Consider the following 21,813-nt stretch of genomic DNA (forward strand, 5'->3'; position numbering starts at 1 on the left):
ATTTCCAAATTTAAAACGCACCAAACCAATTGAAAGAAATGTAAAAATTTCTACTGTATTAAACCAAGGATAGATTAAATCAGCGCAGATCTTTTGAGCTAATAAATGTCATTCATTTTCATTCTACTAACTTATTTTTAGTTTGGCAAAGTGGGAATACCTGCTGAAAACGAACCGCATTAGATACCTACCTACCTCCCACACCCGCAAATCCAACTTGAAGTAGTCGGCTGGGATGTTGGTTGCCTATGCTACAGTGGTAGGTATCCGAGGGACATTACTTTTACAAGAGACTGTACCTATAATAGAATATCCATTTTTCGTCTTGGGAATATGTGACATTATGATTTACAAATCAACAGCATTCAAATAAATAAATAATAAATAGTAATTTATCTAATCCATATCATTAGGAACGGCGTAACAATGTGTAGGGTAATGCCAGGTAGTTTCTTTTGTTTTCTCTTTCAAGTAATAAGTGGTCGCCTCAGGCGTTATAAGTGCAATTTGAGTCTATCCTTACGTTAGCGTTTTGATTTTTTTCTGAAGATCGCGAAACATATTTTTTAAAAGATATGCCATATCATAATAGATGGAAATAATATCTTTAAGTACCGCCGTAGGAAGTACTGCCGGATTTCCAAATTGGTGCTGTACGTTTTTCTACCCTCATTACATCGGCCGTTATCTACAAAAAACGATTTTTCTATTCATCGATCTTCCTAAAAAACTAAGACCGATATTTCAATTTTTTTAAGTACCGCCGTTCTTTTCATCATTGCAAACAATATCCACTATCGAGAATTTGTTAGACTTCAACTATAAAAGCGGCATTTCATAAGAAAGTTTAGCTATTTTTCCAATATGGCGGATTGACTACAGAGGAGCCTTAATTAGGAAGGTTTCATTATGTCTATTCCGCTAATAGGCAACATAAGACTGTTACCCAGTGCTATATGCATTCACGTTTTTAAATGTTCTAGTTGATAACAAAAAATCACAAAAAATGATGATTATCCACTACCATATATAACGCGATTTTAGATTATATGTTTCAAGTGAGATTTTAAAGGAAAATAAAAGTTCATTTTTGTTACAATTTGAAGTATGTTTGGTTGCATAACTATCAATAGCTAACGATGTACCAAAGTCAAAAAGACAGAAAATGTGCAAACACCTGTACCCAAAGAAAAAAAACTGTTTATAACTTTGGTTACTATAAAGGTTGTTATTTGAAACTTACTTGCTTTAGAGATGTTTCTCCAGGATAATCGACGTAAATAACTGGTACGTGTCGTAAAAATCTATGGGACAATGGTTTTCGGCCTGGATCTGTGGGAGGATTACACGCGCCGACAAACTGAATACGTTCCAGTGTAACCCAAGTTTGATCAGAAGCCCTGTAAAATCCTTTCTGCTCGACGAGCTGTCGCAAGAACATTATCACTCGTTGCGTGCCGTACTGATCCATGTCCGGTAAGTTAATTTCATCGCAAAATATCACCAGCCATTTTCCCAGCTGGACGGGGGATAGTATAACTCCGTTCGGTGTTTTACGATATTCGCAATAATGGTCGAATGTTTTCAATAAGAGTTCTGGCGTTGTAGCGGATGAGAAATTCAAACCGACTACCTCCATGTCAGGAAGGGCCCGTAAAGCAGAGAATAATGTCATGGTTTTACCGGATCCAGGAGGGCCACACAAAACTGGAAAGTTAGAAGGTGCATGGCATTGTTAAAATTTCTTTAACATACCAAGTGGTTTGTGTTCGGCCAACCACGTATACAATAGAGCTTCATGTCTCACAGTATCTAATGTCGGTACCACAATATCGGGGGCAGCAACCTTATGTGTTTCCACTTCGATTTGAGGTACTTTATTAGACCAGGGTACCCATTCTCCACTAGAAAAGAAGTGCTCAGTACAGAACTCAAAAACCATACAAGAAATAATACTTTATGTTCACTTCGTAATCAATTATTGACATATTATTGGGTGGCAAAGGAATTGTGGTGACAGAACGTATAAAGTCTCCTAAATCAGAACGCACTTTAAGTTTTGAATCTCCAGAGAAACACCACAATACTCCATTAATCAAACATTTCGGTATATACTTCTCCAATTGTTCATTGGGTAATGGAAAATCGGGGTGTGTATGGTTATACTGGAGTACATTCCTAAAAAAAGTAATAGAGCAAATAATTTCTAATTAAACAACGAACCTAACGCTTTGATTTAACATTGAAAATAAGGAACTTAATGCTCTAAGTCTTGTGAAGTCCATAATATGTTCTTGCTCAATTGCATATTCCAAGCAACGCACAACTAAGCCATCGGGAACTAAGAAAGGTTGTAGAATGTTTACCACGTCCGTTTGAATCTAAAAAGCAGCGTGACGTGGTGTTTCTAAGAATGAGTTGCATACCTGAAGTGTGGGTGAAAGAATATCATCTTTAGATTCCCCAATCTTCTTACTGAATCCATCGTCATCTCCTTCCTCTAGTGGAATGTGTCTTAAACGCAATATGAAATTCTCAAATATCATTTCAGTGGACAGAACATCTTCAGAGAACCAGACCATGCCGCAACGAGACACAGTGGCCAATGTTGCGTACTTCAAATCTTGCACCTAACTCATAATTTATGAAGATTGCAAATGTAGCCATTAAAAACTTACCTCAAACATAACCCTGACGTTTGGCGGTAAGGACAAACGTTCGCCGTTCGGTAAAGTGAGCAGCTTGTTATCGTCAAGCACCGAATTCAAATTTTCCACCCATTCAGGATCGACATCTCCGTCGAATATTATCCACTGCCTCTTATTTATTTCCCCTCGTACGTTATCGATGATTTTTCTAGAGTTAGATATTAATCGCAAGTCACCGGCGATGGCTTAACCCACCTTAGAATGTGTGTAAAAAGACCGTCAGTCCATTCTCGAGTGTTCGGATCCAAAACACCATACAACGCCTCTTTACTAATAGCTTTGGGGTCAATAACGTGCGCCACACCTTCGACACCTTCAAATCGTTCGAGCGCTTTCAGTAGAACGCGCCAGGCGGAACTTTTTCCTGAACCACTAGGGCCGACCATCATCAAGCCGTGATTAAGGTTCGATATCTGGTAGAGTTGCAGAACCTAAACAAAAAATTATGCGGTTTTGAAATTTCAAATGCGACTCAAATAAAAATGAGAAATTCAAGCTCCACCTACTCAATTCCCACTAGACACTGCCATTTTTGTGCCCCCGACATCTCTTCAAAAAGGTTCTTGAACAATTCCATTCGTAACCACTTTTAAAATGGAAACATTATTTAATAATGATTAATAGTATTCAGGGTGTAACAATTAAGTACCCCCTCCTCCCAAACTCTAAAATTTTTGTTAAATTTTTTCTCATAAACTATGAGAGGTAGTGTAATATTCATAGTATAACTTTAGATCACATCTAGTGACATTAAAAAGATAATTGAAAAACGGTTGACATGGAGATGAAGAAAAGAGCTGAGATTAAACTATGATATGAAAACGAGGCAGTTTAAAATTTGTGAACAAGAATCAGCAAGCATCCAACAACATCACATTTTGGCGACGAAGAAGCGAACCACGAAATGGAACACCACCTATCGAGGCGTTCGATGTCTATACAGCAAACGTAGGCGTTAGATGGCAAAAATGGATGAAGCGATTTGAAAATTTTCTAATCGCAGCCGGGATATGAAACGACGACAGGAAAGAAGCAATGCTACTTCACTGCGTGGGAGAGGAGGTATTTGACATTTTTTCTTCTTTACCTGAACCCACACCCCAAGTTGACTCCATTACCAACACACCTCTTGAAATTCTGAAGTATGACGTTGTCAAACAAAAATTAAACAAGCATTTTTCCCCACAAATCAATTGCGAGTTTGAAATATATAACTTTAGGCAGTCCAAACAAGATAAGTTAGAAACGACTGATGAATTCTACGCTAGGCTTTTAAAACTTAGCTTAAATTGTGGCTTTGTAGATAAAGATAAAGAAATAAAATCGCAGATCATTCAGGGTACAACCTTGTCCAAATTACGACGATATGCCTTGACTGATAATCCGCCATTACAAAAAATATTAACCCAAGCTAAAGTCTACGAATTAACTGAAAAACAAGTTTCAGAAATGGAAAATAAGGAAATCAACGTTAATAGGTTAAAATCACAAATAAATGACAGATCAAACAACAGGAATAGGAACAATAGGAATAGGTCACTGAACAACAGTAAAACACACCATCCAATGCAAAAATCTGATCAAATGTGCAAGAATTGTGGTAACAACTGGCATGTAAAAGGGAGACAAACCTGTCCCGCTCTAAAAGTAAATTGTCATTTTTGTAACAAGAAAGGTCATTTTGCACACGTATGCATGGCTAAACTAAACAACACCCGCCCTGAAAATCACAACCGAACACAAGCACTTGAGGAAGCAGGCACTTCGAACAATCGTCAACCTTATAGGTCTCATCAACAACTGAATGAACAACAATATAACAAGAAATCATCAGTTAATCATACAATGCAAGGTGATAACAACAGCGATTCCGAATATTCCTTTAACCTAACAACAAAAAGCAGCGCTCTTCCACAAGTAACTCTGAAAGTTAACAATAAACCAATAAAATTTATCATTGACACGGGAACTTCAGTAAATTTAATTTCTGAGCAAACGTACCTACAAAATTTTCCAAATAAACGCCCACTGTACCCAGATAGCAGTAAAATTTTTCCTTATGGTCACACAACTAAGTTAGAAATACTTGGAAAATTGCTAGCTACCCTTACTCACAAAACGAATACAATCCAATCAGAAATAATTGTAGTAAAAGGGAATTCTGAGCCTTTATTGTGTTATCAAGCTTCCAAAGATTTGAACATCATTTCATTCACAAATCTCATTCAACATCCTATTGACAAGCAACACTATCCGAAACTGATAGGAGGCATTGGACAACTGTCCAACATTTTGATCAAATTACACATCAATCTAAATGTACAACCGATAGCAAACAAACATAGAAGAATACCATTTCATCTAAGAAGCAAAGTTGAATATGAACTTGCCCGCCTAGAAAAACAAGACGTTATAGAAAGAACAACAGGACCGACACCGTGGGTACCTCCAATTGTAATTGTACCGAAGCAGAGCAACCCAGAAGAAATCAGAATATGTGTCGACATGAGAAATGCAAACAAAGCCATTGTACGAGAACGCCATGTAACTCCAACCATCGATGAAGTAATAACACAGCTTAATGGATCGAAAATATTTAGTAAGATCGACCTGAAGGAAGGATACCATCAACTAACACTATCCGAAGAGTCTAGATACATCACCACTTTTTCAACACACATTGGTCTGTTTAGATACAAAAGGCTCTCTTTTGGAATCAACTCAGCAGCGGAAATATTTCAAAACACCATCAGCAATGTCTTACAAAACATTCAAGGAGTGATAAACATAAGCGACGATATATTAATCTTTGCGAAAAACAAGCAAGACCACGATAACATTCTAACAAAAGTTTTTCAATCCCTGCAAGACAATAACCTAACAATAAACAAGAATAAATGTATTTTCAGCGTACCCAAAATCAAATTTTATGGATTTGTCTTTTCTAGCGAAGGAATACACCCTGACCCAGATAAATTAAGCAGCATAATAAACCTAAAAAGTTCTGAGAATGCAGAAGAAGTAAGATCTCTTTTGGGAATGATTGGTTATGTAGGAAAATTTTTCCTAAACTGTCCGAAAAAGCAGAAATTTTGCGCAAACTTACACTAAAAGATGCCATTTTCAACTGGACAGAACACCATGAACAGATTTTTAACATGCTTAAGCAAGAACTTAGTCACACCAAGAATTTAGCTTATTTTGATATAAAGAAAACAACACATCTTTATGTTGATGGAGGACCGACTGGAATTGGAGCAATACTCGCACAAGAGAGTTCTACGGGTCAAACACAAATCGTTGCTTATGCAAGCACAACATTATCAGAGGTGCAAAGAAGGTATAGTCATTTTGAAAAAGAAGCCCTTGCTTGCACTTGGTCTATCCAGCATTTTCATAATTACCTTTATGGTTCAGAGTTTATACTACATTGTGGTAACTTACCATTTGTCAAAATTTTAGAGAACACTCGAACCGCTCCAAACGCAAGAGTAGAAAGGCTCTTACTCAGAATTCAGTTCTATAATTTCAAAATTGTACACCAAAAAGGCATTTTCAATCCATCTGATTATTTATCCAGACATCCAGGACAAACAAGCTGTAATAAACATCAGGAGCACGACAGAATCGAACAATACGTTAACTTTTGTATCAATAGCTCATTACCAAAGGCTATAACACTTCAACAAGTCCAGGAAGCCACCAGAAATGACGAAAAATTTCAAACATTAATCAACGCTATTTCCAGTACGAATCAAAAATATTGGAAACTACCAGACCTGACCTTGTTTGCTAAACTTAAAGATGAATTAATCTACCGCAATGGATTAATACTAAGAGATCACAGAATTGTCCTACCAGTGTCACTACAACAAACAGCAATAGAAATGGCTCACAAAGGACACTTAGGAATAACCAAAACCAAACAACTTTTAAGAACAAAAGTATGGTTTCCTAATTTAGACATATTGACTGAGAAATATATCAGATGCTGCACACCATGCCAAGCAGTAACAAAGAGCAGTTTCCGAGACCCAATAATATCTGGTTTACTTCCAGACTATCCATTTCAGCGAATAGATATCGATTTTGCAGGACCATTCCATCAAAACAAATACATTTTGATAGCAGTAGACGAATTCTCACGATACCCCATAATAGAACTGGTAAATTCAACTTCATTTGCATCAATAAAACCCATCATGGATAGAATATTAGCCACCTGGGGATTTCCAGAATCCATCAAATCTGACAATGGTCCACCTTTCAATGGACATGAATTTGAAAACTATCTTCGAAATCATGGTATTAAACACATCATAATTACACTTTAATTCAAAAATACATGAATTTTTAATTAACTACAGAAGCACCCCTCATTCTACAACAGAAAAATCACCCTATGAAATCATTTTTCAATGTGTTTTGTATTTGGTGATATTTGATTTGCACTGTTTTGTATCATGTAAAATAGTAATTTAATATTAGTTGTCAAATTGTTATCGTAATTTAATTTTCAAGATATCAGCTCAATATTCATAAGGCTGTAATGTGTTGTGCAATCTAATCAGAAAGTTTTTAAATGTCCTAGGGGAGAATTGTAATATTCATAGTATAACTTTAGATCACATCTAGTGACATTAAAAAGATAATTGAAAAATTGTTGACATGGAGATGAAGAAAAGAGCTAAGATTAAACTATGATATGAAAACGAGGTAGTTTAAAATTTGTGAACAAGAATCAACAAGCATCCAACAACATCACAGGTAGATGGACGGATGTTGCGGCTTTGGTTAGGTTTTTGAATATGACCTTTCTGATTTTGCAAACATTTTCTTCAACTTCGTAGCTCAAGAAGATGGTGCCCACAGAGCATTTCGAAAATAGACGTAAAAATGCTAAATGGTTACAAAAGGTTCGGTAGAAGTTTTATTTTTCCGACTTGCCAGTCTACACTATGACTGCGGCAATGACGCCATCTGTCGTCAGTAAATTGTAGACCATATGGTTTGGAACTATTATAAGAATTATTGAAAGCGACACTCTTGACCATTATTAAAAACACAAAAACAGTAATATTGAATACTTATAAGTTATAATAGAAGATGAACTACAATGAATATGAAAGACATGAAAAATACCTTTTCAATCCATGTTTCTCCAACAAGAGACTTCTGATATGCATGAAATGAATAGTATCTACATGAAGTGATTCACTATAAACCTTCACCCTCTTACCTTTCCCATCCAAGTCGCTCCTTGTTCGTCACCTTCACCACAAACCAAATATTCTTCCTGGCACACTTTTCTAATTTGATCTTTCAATCCTGCAAGAACAAAATACAACAAGGAGTCAACTCAAAGGAAGTACCTTTCATTTCCGCCCTAGTATACTGAACATTAGGGAAAACGTCGTTTAGTAACGAAAACAGCAGCGGTATGTCTTCAGCAACGAGCTTCGGCACCATCGTCTCACAAACGGACTGAATTAAAATTTCCTGCTCCGGTAAATTTTCGGCAATACTAGCTTCGTCGATATTGGTCTCGCCCCTTTGGGTCATTCCCTCTTTGATTCTCATTATTCGATCTCTCTTCACATTTCCCGCAGAAATTAACACAGATTTCAATGCACGAAGACCGAAATCATAGTGAGACTGATTGGATAATTGTTCGTCGCACAACCTAAATAGAACGTTAGAAATAGAAAGGCTAGCTGTTGCAAATCTTACTTGAAAAATGGCACAATCTTACACGCGAGTTTTTCAGCGGTACGGAAACCTTGCGAAAATAACATGACCTCTGCGATCAGCTGACGATCCGGGGTCGTCATGGCTAACGATCGGAATAATTTCTTCAAGTTATCGGGTAGATTAGAACGTCCCGCGTATCCGGGGTTCATAGTGATAAATATTGCCATATCCGGCGACACCTTAACCTGTTTTCCGACCAGCTCCACGCTCAAATCTGTAACAAACTATAAGTACAAATTTAAAATGTAACCATCCGACGTACTTCCTCCAGTAGCGCCCTCGGCACTGGCCTCCTTTTCTGACTTTAAAGCTTCCTGAATGGTTTGAATTTGCTGCGAGCAAGCGGAGAGCATTCTTTCCTCGAGACGATTAAATTCGTCAAAACAGCCCCATGCTCCCACCTGACATAATCCGACGAAGATTCGACCCATGGCTTGGAAATCGAATGTCTCATCGCAGTTAAAGACAAGGACAAATCGTCCCAACTGGTGTCCGAGTGCTTTCACCGACTCTGTCTTTCCGGTACCGGCAGGACCTAAGTAAGGGTGTCAGAAATGAACAGTAAAATAAAAACTATACCAAATGGTGAGCCTCCGAGTCGCGCTTCAAGCGCCTGCGTCATCGTCAGGTAACATCTGTCAGTTAGCGGAGTTTGAACCAGTCTATCCTGAACTCCCAGGTATTCAAAACCGTAATGGAATCTAGCATTCGCCATGTGAATTGTCAACTGTTTCAGTACTTCTGTTTGTCGAGGGTCAAAATAGAATCGCATTTCGCACAGCCACTCAAAGGCTTTATTACTGCATACGCCGTTCGTGATTAACCGCCGAGTGATTGTTCGTTTGTGGACAAATTCATTAATCTAAAAGAGAATAAGTATCGGTTCATTTGGTAGAAATAAGCGTACCAAGTGCTCCAGTTTTTTTCGTCTTAGCGCAGGTTGCTCTTGCAAAACTGAGTCCGCTAAAACGTTGAGGGTATTTTCGACATTTGTCAACACCTTCTCCAAGGGCCCTTTCTGTGGCTCACTGTTCATTTTTTGTAAGGCGTTTTCGACATCCTCGCTCCAAAGAATTTGCGCTGCCAAAACAACAATTTGTGCTTGATATTTGTCGACCCATTGGATAAATAGTTTTTGATCGATGGAGTCTTTAAACTGCTTTATATCTTGAACTGCTTGCGCCAAACTAGATGCCAGCGTTACACGCATCTCCTTCTCCACCATAGTTAACCATTCGTTTATCTTAGGATGCTCGACTGTAGACACAGATGACACAAACCGCACCTACAATATTCCACATTAAACAAACATCATTTAAGCAGTTTCACCCACTTCTTCCCCTTCACGAGATGAAATGCCCGTTATAACCGTGTTGTCCTCATTTAACAAAATGGACGCGATTCCGGCGAACATTTTTTTGAAATGCTTCTGCAATCGAGCGACATTTTTACTGTTTCCGATTATCTCCAACAAATCCTCGTCGCCGACGAAATAGAAACGAGGAAATGACGTTCGTTCTCGCTCCAAATATTCGCCCAAAGCCTTCTGAATTTTGCCAAGCAAATCGGCTAACCGTTCCAAGGCTCGCTGTACCCCCGGTATATTTAAAACGTCCATTACCATCGGAGATTTGCCGACCTTCTTCATCAAACCCAAAAATTCAGAACTACACAGAATTGACATTTACAAACAAGTAAAAACACTCCTCACCTAATACTCTGAAATCTGGACGTTTCAACTGGCAATAAGGTCTTAATATCTGCACTTCCTGAAAATATTCCCTCCAAATACACCCACCGCCTTTGAACATCGATCCATACATCAAACAGGGCATTAATACGATTCAGTTTCTCCTCCCACGTCAGCGCTTCCTCTTCGAAAACTTTGTAATACGGAGAGAGCTTCATGGCGGCTACAGAATTAATGTGCTCCTTAACTTTGTTGAAGAGATCGTCCCACCCTCTTATTAATCGACACTTATTTTGGTAATTGATCAAATCGAGTTCGTAATTTTGCCAAGACTCTCGCACTTGCTTCAAGAATTCTTCCAGCGCCATTTCACCTTGGGCTATTAAAATGATGTCCTTAACAATAGCTTCGTTCTTCTGCAGGTTAACATCCCACACTTGACCCAATGTCAAATCCGATAGCACCCAGTTAACGCGCAACTGCTTGGTCAGCTGCTTCCAATGGCGCTCTTTTAACGCGTCCGATTTTAGTTCTACGATCATCATGTTCACCTTGGTGTAGTTCTGTAGGAGCTTCTTGACGTATTCGTACGAGGCGTACTGACGAAGCCTGGCTGGCAGTTCTTTGAGTTGGGTCGACATCGCGTCTAGTTGCTGCCGTAATTTACGAGGTTGCACAGACAGCCACGGTTTTTCTCTTGTTTCGTCGATTTGAGTCCAAATGCGAGATAATTCGGACCAAACCCCTCGCAAGTCTTGCAGTTCTTCAAATACTACCTGCATTTTGTCTTCGCTTGTACTAACTCCGCCTTAAAAACAATTTTTTAAATTTAATTAGAGGGCAATAAGAGATAGTACCTGGATCTTGCAATTCCAAAGCTTCCTTGGCCTTTGCAACATTATCACGTTCTTCCTTCAGTCTGGCAAACTTGCTTTCGAATAATTGCAGGTGAGTCAAGGCTTCGTCTGGCTTAAGAGAACCCTCAACGGGCTTGCTGCGTTCCCAATCGATTAAGAAATCGTTGGTACGACTTTCAACCGCCTTGTCTTCAGACACAATCTTTTGCTGCAAGCTGGCAACCTAGGATCAAACAATTAATAAACTGAAATTACTGAAAATGAGTAATGCAAGGTGGTGCAAAATACTGTATAATTAAATAAATTGTGACATAAATGCAATCTGAAAAACTATTCACTAATAAAAGAATAAAAATTTGTCGAGTCCGAAACTTGATGTGTAGATAGGTAAGAAGGTGTTGAACATTGCATATCTGGAATAGTATCACAGAAAGATGTATAACCACTATCCAGACTCGGACGCCCATCCTCAACGCTCCTCGCCATTTTCATCTCAATGTTAAACATCATTTTGTAAATTTGAAATTTTGCCATACTTTGCAAACGTTTATCATGAATTTTGCTCAACATGCAACCGATCAATTTTCCAAATTGTGAGCATTCATCTAGAGTACAGCAATTCATTGTGACTACTTCTTTGATTAATTTTGGTTTAGGTGACTGAATTGTTTGGACCATTCTTGATATTTTTAATGGAGTTTGAGCGGGAAGTGAAACTGGTCGTGCAGAAGATTTCTTAGAAGTAGAGGTAGTTGCGCCACTTCCGAATTTCTGCAAACAAAAATTATGATAAATAATTAACGTAACCTTATACCTGATAATTAAGTGAATTAATGGCGGAAAATGCACATTTCTTCTAGGACAATCGTGATCAAAAGCAGAAACTGGATGTGTGGGGCATAAATAACGAATTAAAAATGTGAAATTCGATCCCAGATAACTTGGATATAGAAAAATTCACCATACAAAATTCGCTTCTGTAATAATCGCAAAAGTTCGCTGTAACATTGGCCTCCGACTAAAAGATTGTTCTAATCTTACAAATTCACTTCACTGTAGGAACGAATCACCATTGGAATACACTGAAAAAATTTAACGATTCTGGTGGAAACTTTCTCGCCGAAATAGTAGCTCCAAACCCTACCAAAAAATTCTGAAGAAAAAAAATTCATTCACTGATAATATTCTCAAATACACGTTGCAAAAAACGTAGGAAAATTCCCCCCCCTCCCATTGCATTTATTGGGCTCGAAAATATTTGGCCCCAAGAAATAATTTCATCCCTCCCTTCCTCAACCAGTCATATTTGTAAAAAAAAACGCTTCGAAATATTTGTCACCAAAAAACATAGCTCCAGACAAATGTGTACCCTCCCATCTCATTAAAAAGTTGATTTCCTCTCTGAAAATTCAACACCAGGAAAATTCGTCCTAGAGTATTTGCAATCCCTCGATCAAAAAAGAGTCACCTTTGGAATTTTTTTTACGTGGGAAATCGTATTGAACTTCAACTTCCAAAGGCGAGTTGACGTCCATTTTTGATCGCCAGATATTATCTCTCAAAATATTTTCATGAAAATTTGCACACGGCAGAGCTGGGCAAAATACTTTTTAAAAGTATTTAAATACTAAATACATTCAAAAAAGTAAAAGTATTTAAATATTAAATACTTTTTTAAGCAACATAAGCAAATATTAAATACAACTACTTTAAAAAGTATTTAACTACTTTACAAACTATTTAAATACTTTGTAAAGTATTTAAATATTTCGAAAAGTGTTTAACTACTTTCGAAAGTATTTAACTATTCACGAAAGTAAATACTTTCAAAATATTTAAATATTTTGAAAGTATTTAAATGTTTGGAAAAGTATTTAACTACATTCGAAAGTATAGTATTTAAATAGTTTGAAAGTATTACATATTTTCCAACATAAAGGGAAAGCTATTCCTCTTATATTCCGATGCCGCGACGTGCTTGTGAACTATCTACTTATACTTATGATTGTTGCTCCACTGGAAACCGCAATAAATCATAGATGAAAATACAAACTTTTGCGATTTTCACACATAATTAAACAAATTAAGCATTTATCTTCTTTTGGGTTTTACATTTAATTGTATTACTAATGAAGACATTTCGAAAACGGATATAGTTACCTCATCACTCATCAGTTATCAAAAATATAACTCTGCTATAATTATTATTAAACATTTACCAAAAATCCAAACACGAAAATTGTTTTAAGTAATGATTATTAAGAACTTCAAAAGATTAAATATTATTAAAATGATTAATGAATTGAGGGTGTTCTGACTTGTCATCCTCAAGGCATTTTAGAAACATTTAATATTTGCAGTATCAAGATCCTGCTAATTTTGACTTGAATAAAAAGTTAAAATAATTTTCGTAGTTGACTTTTTGAAGAATAGCAGGCTTACTTACATTTACACTTTTAACTTTATTTGACATCTTTACTTTTTTCTAATAGTTTTTTTGATCACTTACAGAGGTAACTGACGCTAACTGTAACTGTTATCGAAACGACTCCACTTGTAAACAAATTAAATAGAAATATTCGTGTATACACGATTATAACCCAAAAGAAGATAAATATTTAATTACGCAACTTTGGTACATTTTAAGTCATATAACAGTGGGTGGAAAGTAGACCTATCTAAGCAGCATTTAGCCGTTGGTCAATCCAACGTATCTACAAATTAGTGCGCATATTTCCGCGGACATGGTAAGTGGTAAGTTTGAAGGGACTTGTATTTGTCTCTGTGTGCAAATAATTAAAGCATGTGATACCCTATACGCTTCAATGCGATTCTTATGCATAAATACCTACTTATCAAATGTCGTAAGAATTTATAAACTATTTAAGTAACATTAATTATTAGTATTATTACCCATATAAGAGGAGCAGGCGAGTGGACATGAGTAGGAAGTAAAGTAAGTTACACACCTACTTACACCTACAGAGTAGGTAGTAAGCGAAAGCTGTTTGAAAGTATCTTACTGATAGGCATATTGATTATTAATTTTTAAAAATTAGATATTATTATTATTATTATCTATAGGACTGTAGAGGTTCCTCAAAAAGTATATATCCTTCAAGAGTATTTAAGTACTTTCCAAAAGTATTTAAATGACCGAAAAGTATTTAAATAGTTCAAACGTATTTAAATACCCCCAAGTATTTAAATACTTCAGAAGCATTTAAATACTCTAAAAGTATTTAAATATTTCTCAAATATATTTAAATACTTTTCAAAAGTATTTAAATCCTAAATACTTTCAAAAGTATTTGGACTTTCAAATACAAGTACAGTGTTAAGAAAAGTATTTAAAAACTTCAAATACTTCCCAGCTCTGGCACACAGTATTCTTATTTGTAACAACATAGAGCAGAATTTAATTCGAATGTAGAGGACATTGATTTGTATTCTCGAAACTAAGCAAATTTTCTTTGAAAAGGAGTTTTTTAGAGAGATCTTTTCTACTGGCAAATATTTCAGACAGAGGATTTATTTAATTTTCTGCAGACAAGTTTCCTTGGTGTAGTTTACTGAATACAAATGACCCCCTCCCTCAATTTCATGTAGATTTCAGATCATGTATCTCCTAGAGCGATCTAACATGTTATTGAATTTATCCTTTGCGCTGTAGATACGATCTGTTTCCGAATATTTGAAAGAAAATACAACCTGAAAAATTTGGCTCATCCAATTTTTGAGGAATATTCGCTCTCAAAAATAATTCGCGAGGAAGCTCGCCATTGTTGAGTGATTCTTTTTTAGGCCGAGAGAATACGGCCAAATGTTCTAGAGACAAATTTTCCTACAATCAAGACGCCTCACTGCAAAGCAAGGAATTGCCCTTCTTTAAGAACCCTCGGTTCTTAAACCAAGGGTTTCTCTTACAGCTTTTCTGCTGCCACACCTGTGTGACCGTGATATCACACCTATACAGTTAAACTGTGACATACAGGGTAAAGCTCAAGTAGTAATAGCATCAGTATAATATCTCAGGAGATTGTTTCAACCTACTTCCCAGTAACGAGATAACCATCCCCGAAGGCTGTACACTTTGTACAGACTCTCTACAATAACTCCCAAAATAGTAGTTTAGATTAGTTCTATTTATTTGTGTTTAAGATGTCAAAGTAATCCTGTAATATTATATCAAAAATTGAAAGTTTTTACGTTAAATTTTCTACAAATTCTTTTTTACATTAATTCTAGGAAATTTTGGTATCAATAGTAATCTGTAAATTTGAAATTCTATTGCATTTGGTTTGGACGTAAAATTAAATTTTGTTTCAAGGAATTTTTTCCCACTATTTCAATACAATTTGCCAAATTCAAAGGTTCATTTTCTTGCCGATTTTATCTAATAAAAAATGTGAAATAAAAAATCTCTAAGGTGTTTTTATACCATGCGATCAAAAATGAGTTGCTGTCGAGTCACCTTTCGAATTTTTGTTTACATGGGAAATCGTACTTAACTTGAACTTCCAAAGGCGACTCGACGGCAACTCATTTTTGATCGCCCGTTATGTAAATAATTTTATTTGTTACTCAGTTGTAAACGTTGATTAACAAGACAAAACGCAAACGGGTAAACGTCATGTTTAAACGCTACTGACTTGTAAAACTGACAGCAGACCTGTAAAAATTTTACAAGTTAGTAATCTAGTAATTTCATTGGCCAGAATTAATGCGAAGTCTCTGTTACATGGATCACATGATATTTTAGACATTTCGTCAAGATCAATTTAAGAACTAATTATTTACGTTTACAAATGAGTAACAAATAAAATATTGTACATTATACGCCAGGTAATAGTTTTTACTGGCTCTAGGATATGACAGGCTCGCCTGACGGCTCGCCAGTCAACTTCTATCGCCAGTAAAAACTCACTTACCTGGCTAATAATGTAAAATACTATAGAATGTGCCGCTCCACGCACCTTACTCGCCTGACCTGGCTCCGTGCAAATTTTTCATATTTTCACGAAAAGAAGGCATAGAGGACCACCCATTTGATAACATTGAGGAGGTCAAGAAAAAAATCAGGGAGGAGCTGTCAGCCATTTCCAAAGATGATTACAAATAATTTTCAAACAGTGGAAGCACAGATGGGACAAAAATGTATTATTTGTAATGGAGAGTAGAGAAGGGGATAAGATTCCTTTGTAAAAAACGAAAAAAATAATTCCACATTTTTTGGGTACACTCTCGTATTTTCCTAGAGATGATTTTTTTCCGGGGAAAATGTAAAACAACTGAGGATTTACTGAATTATCCCGAGGCGAATTCACTGAATACAAATGAAAATGATATCCCGCTATTTCCTGATGGAATCAAAGGGGACGCATCAAGTGGTCACACAACCTATGTACCATTGACTGTTTCAGTGAAGGGGTTAATATATAATTAGTTAAAACTTGACTTTGAAGTTAACATTTCGCTAAAATTAAATGAGTCAAGCTGAATCCTCAGATTCACTAGTTTTTAGGGATGGGGAAAATAACTACATAATGTTTGAAGTAATAAGGAATACTGCTTACCTTTAAGGAGATTCTTCCTAAGTTTTCATGGAGTGCTCCGTTCATGAGGTCATAACTTGAAAGTAAATTCATGATCATTTATACGTAGAGCCAGGGCTAAACAGTACCTATAGGCCTCTGCGCCTTTAGACAGTACCTAAAGAATTCTGCGACTTTTTATACTACAAAACTAATGAAGTGCAGATATTTTCAAGCATGCCTAATTAAACCCCAAGCATAAGCATAACAATTAGTAAGCTCAAACAAAAGACTCGATATACTTTATTAGTGAAGTTCCAGCAATGTTAACACAAAAAATTCAATGCATAAAGAGGCTGGAGCTGGAGTCGCCTTACTACCAACTAAAAGGCATTCTATACTGGCACCTAGGAAGCAATTCAGCAATTGGTTTAGTGCAGCATTTTATGGACTAGGATAGGAACTTGCAGAATTATAAAGTAAAAAGCGAGACAAATGTGATAAGCATGGATGCGAGTGAACCACACAAAAATTTTGCAATCTTTATATCAAATGTATAAGGTAATTTACACCACCTTGCTGTACGTTACAATATAAATTACCTGCGTCTGTATAGATGAGTCTTTTCGCTTAATAATTTCATTAAAAGCACCCCACTCGCCTTCCAAATTCTCCACGTGCAACCACGAGGATGGGAATTGGAATCTCTGCCGTTCTAAAATGCGCTGGCCCTCTTTGTACGTGTCCACTTGCTTTTCCCAAGCCTAAAACGCGCATTACACTTTTCTATTTAAAGCATCTTCGTTCCTTACCATCATGCTACGTTTCAGAGACTGAACATACGTAATAAAACTAACTGCGTCCGATGTACTCGCTGCTTCGATGCTCTGCATTTCTAATTCGGAGCGCGATTTCGATACTTGAGTATGGAATGTGGACATTTCGTTTCCTAGTAATGTTCCGAATTTGCTTAGCACCTCCTTGTGCCAAGAGTCGTATTTTAACGAGACCTTGCTTTGCACCTTTGCAAAGTCGATGGCGATGGGACCAAATTGGCGTCTTGTGTCTGAAGTATCAAAGGTAGTGCGCGTTTTCCTAAAAGAACATTTATAATAAAATAAAAACACAAGAGTGGCAAATATAACGGGGAGTCGATGCTATATTCGCTTTTTTTTGCCAATGTTGCCAGTTTTACTAACAGTTTAAATACAGAGATAATCAACTTCACCATTACTAAAGTAGAATTTTCCTTAGTTTGCACGCATGTATTCAATTCTGATTTTGGAGAATATTGTAATGCCAACGTATTAACAAAATAAGCAAAATCATTTTAAACCACAATAAACGTTGGAATTACGTGTTTATGTTAGACGTTTTAGTGCTTTAGCTGATAAAACATTCGTTAGTTTCGTAACGAACAATTATAGAAGTATAACTTATCACTGCGATATTCTGTGCTAAAAGTTGCCATCGGGTTTACCAAGAAAAAGTAAGCAACTTTTCTAATCTCTGGTTAGTTTGAATGAGAAAGAGATAATGGTGCTCCACTTTTACCAGTCGCAGCAGTAAGAGAGGTGAGTGGTTACTTCAGTAATATATGAATTTGTATACGTAACAAGTTTCATTTCACAGAGAGTTGTAGATGCACATAAATATTAGCCTGCGCGCAGTGACTTCTATTTCACGAATTTCTGAATCAGGCAAACCTCTAGAAAGTCCTAAAAAAACAGGACAATGTAAAAAACCTGTTAGCGATGTTGATAGTACGAAAAATCAATTAAATTGATTTTTTTTAAGTTTTTCCTTTACGTCCAAGTAATAATGTCCACCTTGTTAGTAAAAGATTACGACAAAGACAACCTTTTACAAATAACTACCGAAACATTTTTTGATTAATTAATTAATTAGTTAATAGAAGTCGTGGATGTAAATGGCCTACAATGCGCAATGTCTGTATGGCTGCCTACATATGTATTCTCTTCCATTATCTGCAAGATGCTATGTAAACATACTTAGTGATGACGTCATAATACACAGATGATGAGCGCGCAAATTAAAGAAACATTTTAGTTTGGCAAAGAAAATATTGCATTCAGGCAACATAGCATTGACCCAAAAACCCTTGCAGGTTCCATCATTTACAAATATTATGAACACACATTTAGTACTCTTGAGTTTTTACTCACTTGATGTCATTAAGACACACCATCCACTTATTGATATCTTCTCCTAAACAGCCGTAAAGATTATCGGGTTGAAGATCCCACAGAGACTGATAGTTGAGCCATTCTTTAACGTACTTCTGCACTTCTTTAATTTTCTGATCAATCGCATTATATGCGTTCTCGATAGGTGTACCGCCCGCGGGGAATTTGGTTAAAATATTTCTGTACGTCTCGGTAATGGGCTTATCGACGCCCACCTGGTATCTGCTACTTTGCAATCTCTGTTGTGACATAACGATCGCTTGCCACGCGAACAGCTGCTGCATTATTTGGAATCGAGCCTCCTCGATGCTAGGATATAAGTACATGGTCTGATTGGTGATTCTAAATTCGTGAATGAGGGTTTGTATTTGCGGATCTCCGCCGGGTTTGTGCGTTGGATGTGTAGGCGCGTCGGTGTCCATGCTGTGGTCAACTTCGTTTTTGATCCCGTTTAGAGAGTCCGTCCAAGCTTGCACGCCTGCCTGTAGACGGCGAGCCAAATTCTTCTCGACCTGTAAACCATTTTTATTACAAGCTCGGGATAATAAAACAAAACCGTATAGTACCTCTTCGTCCAGGCGACTGACCCAAATGTGCAAATTGGAATACTGCTTTAAGGATAGATCGTCAACAGCATGTTGAATTTTTGCCAAAATATCTGCAAACGTATTGGCGGAGTATGGACATGTTTCGAGTGATCGAACATCAACTTCTAACTGCTCCCCTATTACAACCAATTCTTCCACCCGCTCTTGAAAGCTGACGACCGCGTCCGAAAGTCGTTGCACGTAAGGGTCCAGTTTGTAACTTTCCCAAACAAGTTGAATTCCTTCGGCAATCAACAGCTGCACTTCCTTCCGCATGCCTGCCACGAGTGGTATTATACTCGCCTTATCTTCGATCTAAAGTGATGGGTAAAGTTTAACTTATGCACACAAAAAATGTACAGAGAGGTTCAAATTCGTGGCTCACTGTTGGGGTCGCAGTAACAGTGGCAGAAATAGTGTACCTTAAATAAGGGCAAAGTTGCCCCTTTTTGTGACTAAAAAAATGCATTAAAAATCCAATATGGCGCCCATAAAAAATAAGAAAGTAGTGCTCTGTAGTTTCTACATGTAGTGTGTTTTAGAAATGCTGATAGCAGATTCAGATTCTCCGAAAAAATGTGCCCACAGAAGGCGCTAACGGGGACCGCCCACTTCCAGCTACGGAAAATGAAAATGAAATTTGACATTTTTAGTTTTTTGGTGATATCTTGGTTAATTTCAAATGCGGTGAACCCAATTGTGAGCTATGAATTTGAATGCAGCAGATTTCATCAGGAAGATATTTACAACATAAGACATACTCATGCACCGCTAGCAATTAATTTTATTTTATAGTTCTAAATGCATAAATTAGCAGAAGCTTTACTGATCGGTTTACAAAGGGTATCAAAATTTGATGCAGTACTTTTTCGGTACCATGGATAATAATCTTTTTTTATCCATAGTACACAATACAAGGGTCATGCCCGATACGAGCAAAAATATTGGACAAGTAGGTACATGCAAATAAGCAACAACTATTTTGGCTTCGTTTACATAAAGCTACCTTTATAGAAGTTTGGATACTATTTCCTTTCGCTAGCTAATGTATTAATAAAACTTGCTATATTAACATTGTACTAGACTCTATGGTATGCAAAACAGTGGCGTATTTACGGGGGGGGGGGGGATATATCCCCCCCAGAAGAATTGAGTTATCATCATAGCTATTAGGTATTTAGGTAATACTCCGCTATCCGCTCCGCCCACTTTAAAATAAAGGCAATAATATATAGGTATATATAGAGAGCAATTTTGGTTTTGGTTAAAGTCTAAAGTCACTAAAATCTAAATATTCTGTAGTATTCAGTATTCACTATTCAGTGAGTGATCAGTGTTGGCAGTCAACGATTTGGCTATTCGGCATTGATCGGCAATTCGCTACATTGATGCCCAAAATAACAAATAGGTATCAGGTACTTAGTACTGCTACTGAGGTGAGGTACCTGCGTCCTGCCTTTCACGAAATGACGAAAATAAGAATTTTAAATTTTAAAAACAGGAATTTTTTTGCCCATAACTTTTGATTGAGACGTCTAATCGAAAAAGTACGAATCGTTTTGGATTCTACGCACCCAAATTAATAAGAAAAAGTTTTTTCCCGAGAAATTTTGGTGCAGTCGATTTTTGGTAAAAAAGGAAGAACTGCCTTTTTTTTGCCCAGAAAAAAAAATTGTCTCAGATCGACCGGAAAAAAATATTTTCTTATAGAATGTGGCCTGTAGAATCCATAATTCCAAACAGTTCCAAGATCGGACTACTAGATCAAAAGTTACAGCCCTTTGAATTTTTTGTCGAAATTGGTTTTTTGCCCATAAATATACCTATTATTCAAAGTTTTCGTTGACTAATTAAAGCAAAAGCAATAAAGGGGCCTGTCAGCAGTAAGAAATAAAATACCGTTCTAATCTAATCTTTTTCGCCTGTACAATAATAAATAGATAAATGACTACCAGCATCAGCAACCCAATTTCTATTTCTTACCCCCCCCCCTTTCTAGTACGCACTGGGTGACTGCATGTGCCACGAACTTGTTTAATCCCCCCCCAGAATACATTTCTACGTACGCCACTGATGCAAAAAAGTAGCATTCAAATACTTGAAAATATTGTATCTGTCCAATCAATCTAGGGTAAACAAAAATGTAAAAAAATTTCTATGAATCTTCCTCTTGAACATAACCAAAAACCCCAATGTGGAGAGTGCGCAACATGCCGTCATTTTGAATTTTAGATCCCTTTTTTTCCGCAATATCTGAAAAACTATCAACTTTTTCATAACCACTTATATTTACAAAATGAAACCTCTTCAATAATTTCATACAAGAAATGTACAAACAGTTTTTCGGTAGTTCTGATTTTTGGCGATTTGTTTAGGATGTTGGCCCAATGAATAATCCAAGTTTGTGGCATCGGGCGCCAGATGCAATTTTGTCAAAAATCGAAAAAACTGCGGAATATTCGGCTTTTTTTCAGATTTT

The 21,813-nt window shown here is 36.7% G+C and overlaps 1 protein-coding gene across 3 annotated transcripts in view; it reads right to left on the reverse strand.

The window, feature by feature from the left end:
- LOC116158767 (dynein heavy chain, cytoplasmic) overlaps positions 1 to 21,813 on the reverse strand; it is a 41,954-nt gene that overhangs the window by 14,715 nt on the left and 5,426 nt on the right. The window contains exons 8-29 of one of the 3 annotated variants that reach the window (XM_031471597.1): positions 20,341 to 20,376; positions 19,314 to 19,649; positions 18,727 to 19,259; positions 17,353 to 17,635; positions 17,143 to 17,304; positions 11,007 to 11,229; positions 10,171 to 10,957; positions 9,793 to 10,126; positions 9,367 to 9,744; positions 9,039 to 9,321; positions 8,722 to 8,994; positions 8,439 to 8,673; positions 8,081 to 8,391; positions 7,948 to 8,036; positions 7,851 to 7,883; positions 2,904 to 3,139; positions 2,679 to 2,856; positions 2,427 to 2,630; positions 2,224 to 2,381; positions 1,957 to 2,178; positions 1,756 to 1,904; positions 1,244 to 1,707 (exon numbers count right to left, since the gene is read on the reverse strand). In XM_031471597.1, coding sequence (XP_031327457.1) covers positions 1,244 to 1,707; positions 1,756 to 1,904; positions 1,957 to 2,178; positions 2,224 to 2,381; positions 2,427 to 2,630; positions 2,679 to 2,856; positions 2,904 to 3,139; positions 7,851 to 7,883; positions 7,948 to 8,036; positions 8,081 to 8,391; positions 8,439 to 8,673; positions 8,722 to 8,994; positions 9,039 to 9,321; positions 9,367 to 9,744; positions 9,793 to 10,126; positions 10,171 to 10,957; positions 11,007 to 11,229; positions 17,143 to 17,304; positions 17,353 to 17,635; positions 18,727 to 19,259; positions 19,314 to 19,649; positions 20,341 to 20,376 — 5,907 coding nt within the window. The remainder of the gene's footprint in view (positions 1 to 1,243; positions 1,708 to 1,755; positions 1,905 to 1,956; positions 2,179 to 2,223; positions 2,382 to 2,426; positions 2,631 to 2,678; positions 2,857 to 2,903; positions 3,140 to 7,850; positions 7,884 to 7,947; positions 8,037 to 8,080; positions 8,392 to 8,438; positions 8,674 to 8,721; positions 8,995 to 9,038; positions 9,322 to 9,366; positions 9,745 to 9,792; positions 10,127 to 10,170; positions 10,958 to 11,006; positions 11,230 to 17,142; positions 17,305 to 17,352; positions 17,636 to 18,726; positions 19,260 to 19,313; positions 19,650 to 20,340; positions 20,377 to 21,813) is intronic. The other 2 variants (XM_031471598.1, XM_031471599.1) reach the window with 2 other exon arrangements.

This window comes from Photinus pyralis, unplaced genomic scaffold, assembly GCF_008802855.1.
Source record: "Photinus pyralis isolate 1611_PpyrPB1 unplaced genomic scaffold, Ppyr1.3 Ppyr1.4_LG1, whole genome shotgun sequence".
Lineage (NCBI taxonomy): Eukaryota > Metazoa > Arthropoda > Insecta > Coleoptera > Lampyridae > Photinus > Photinus pyralis.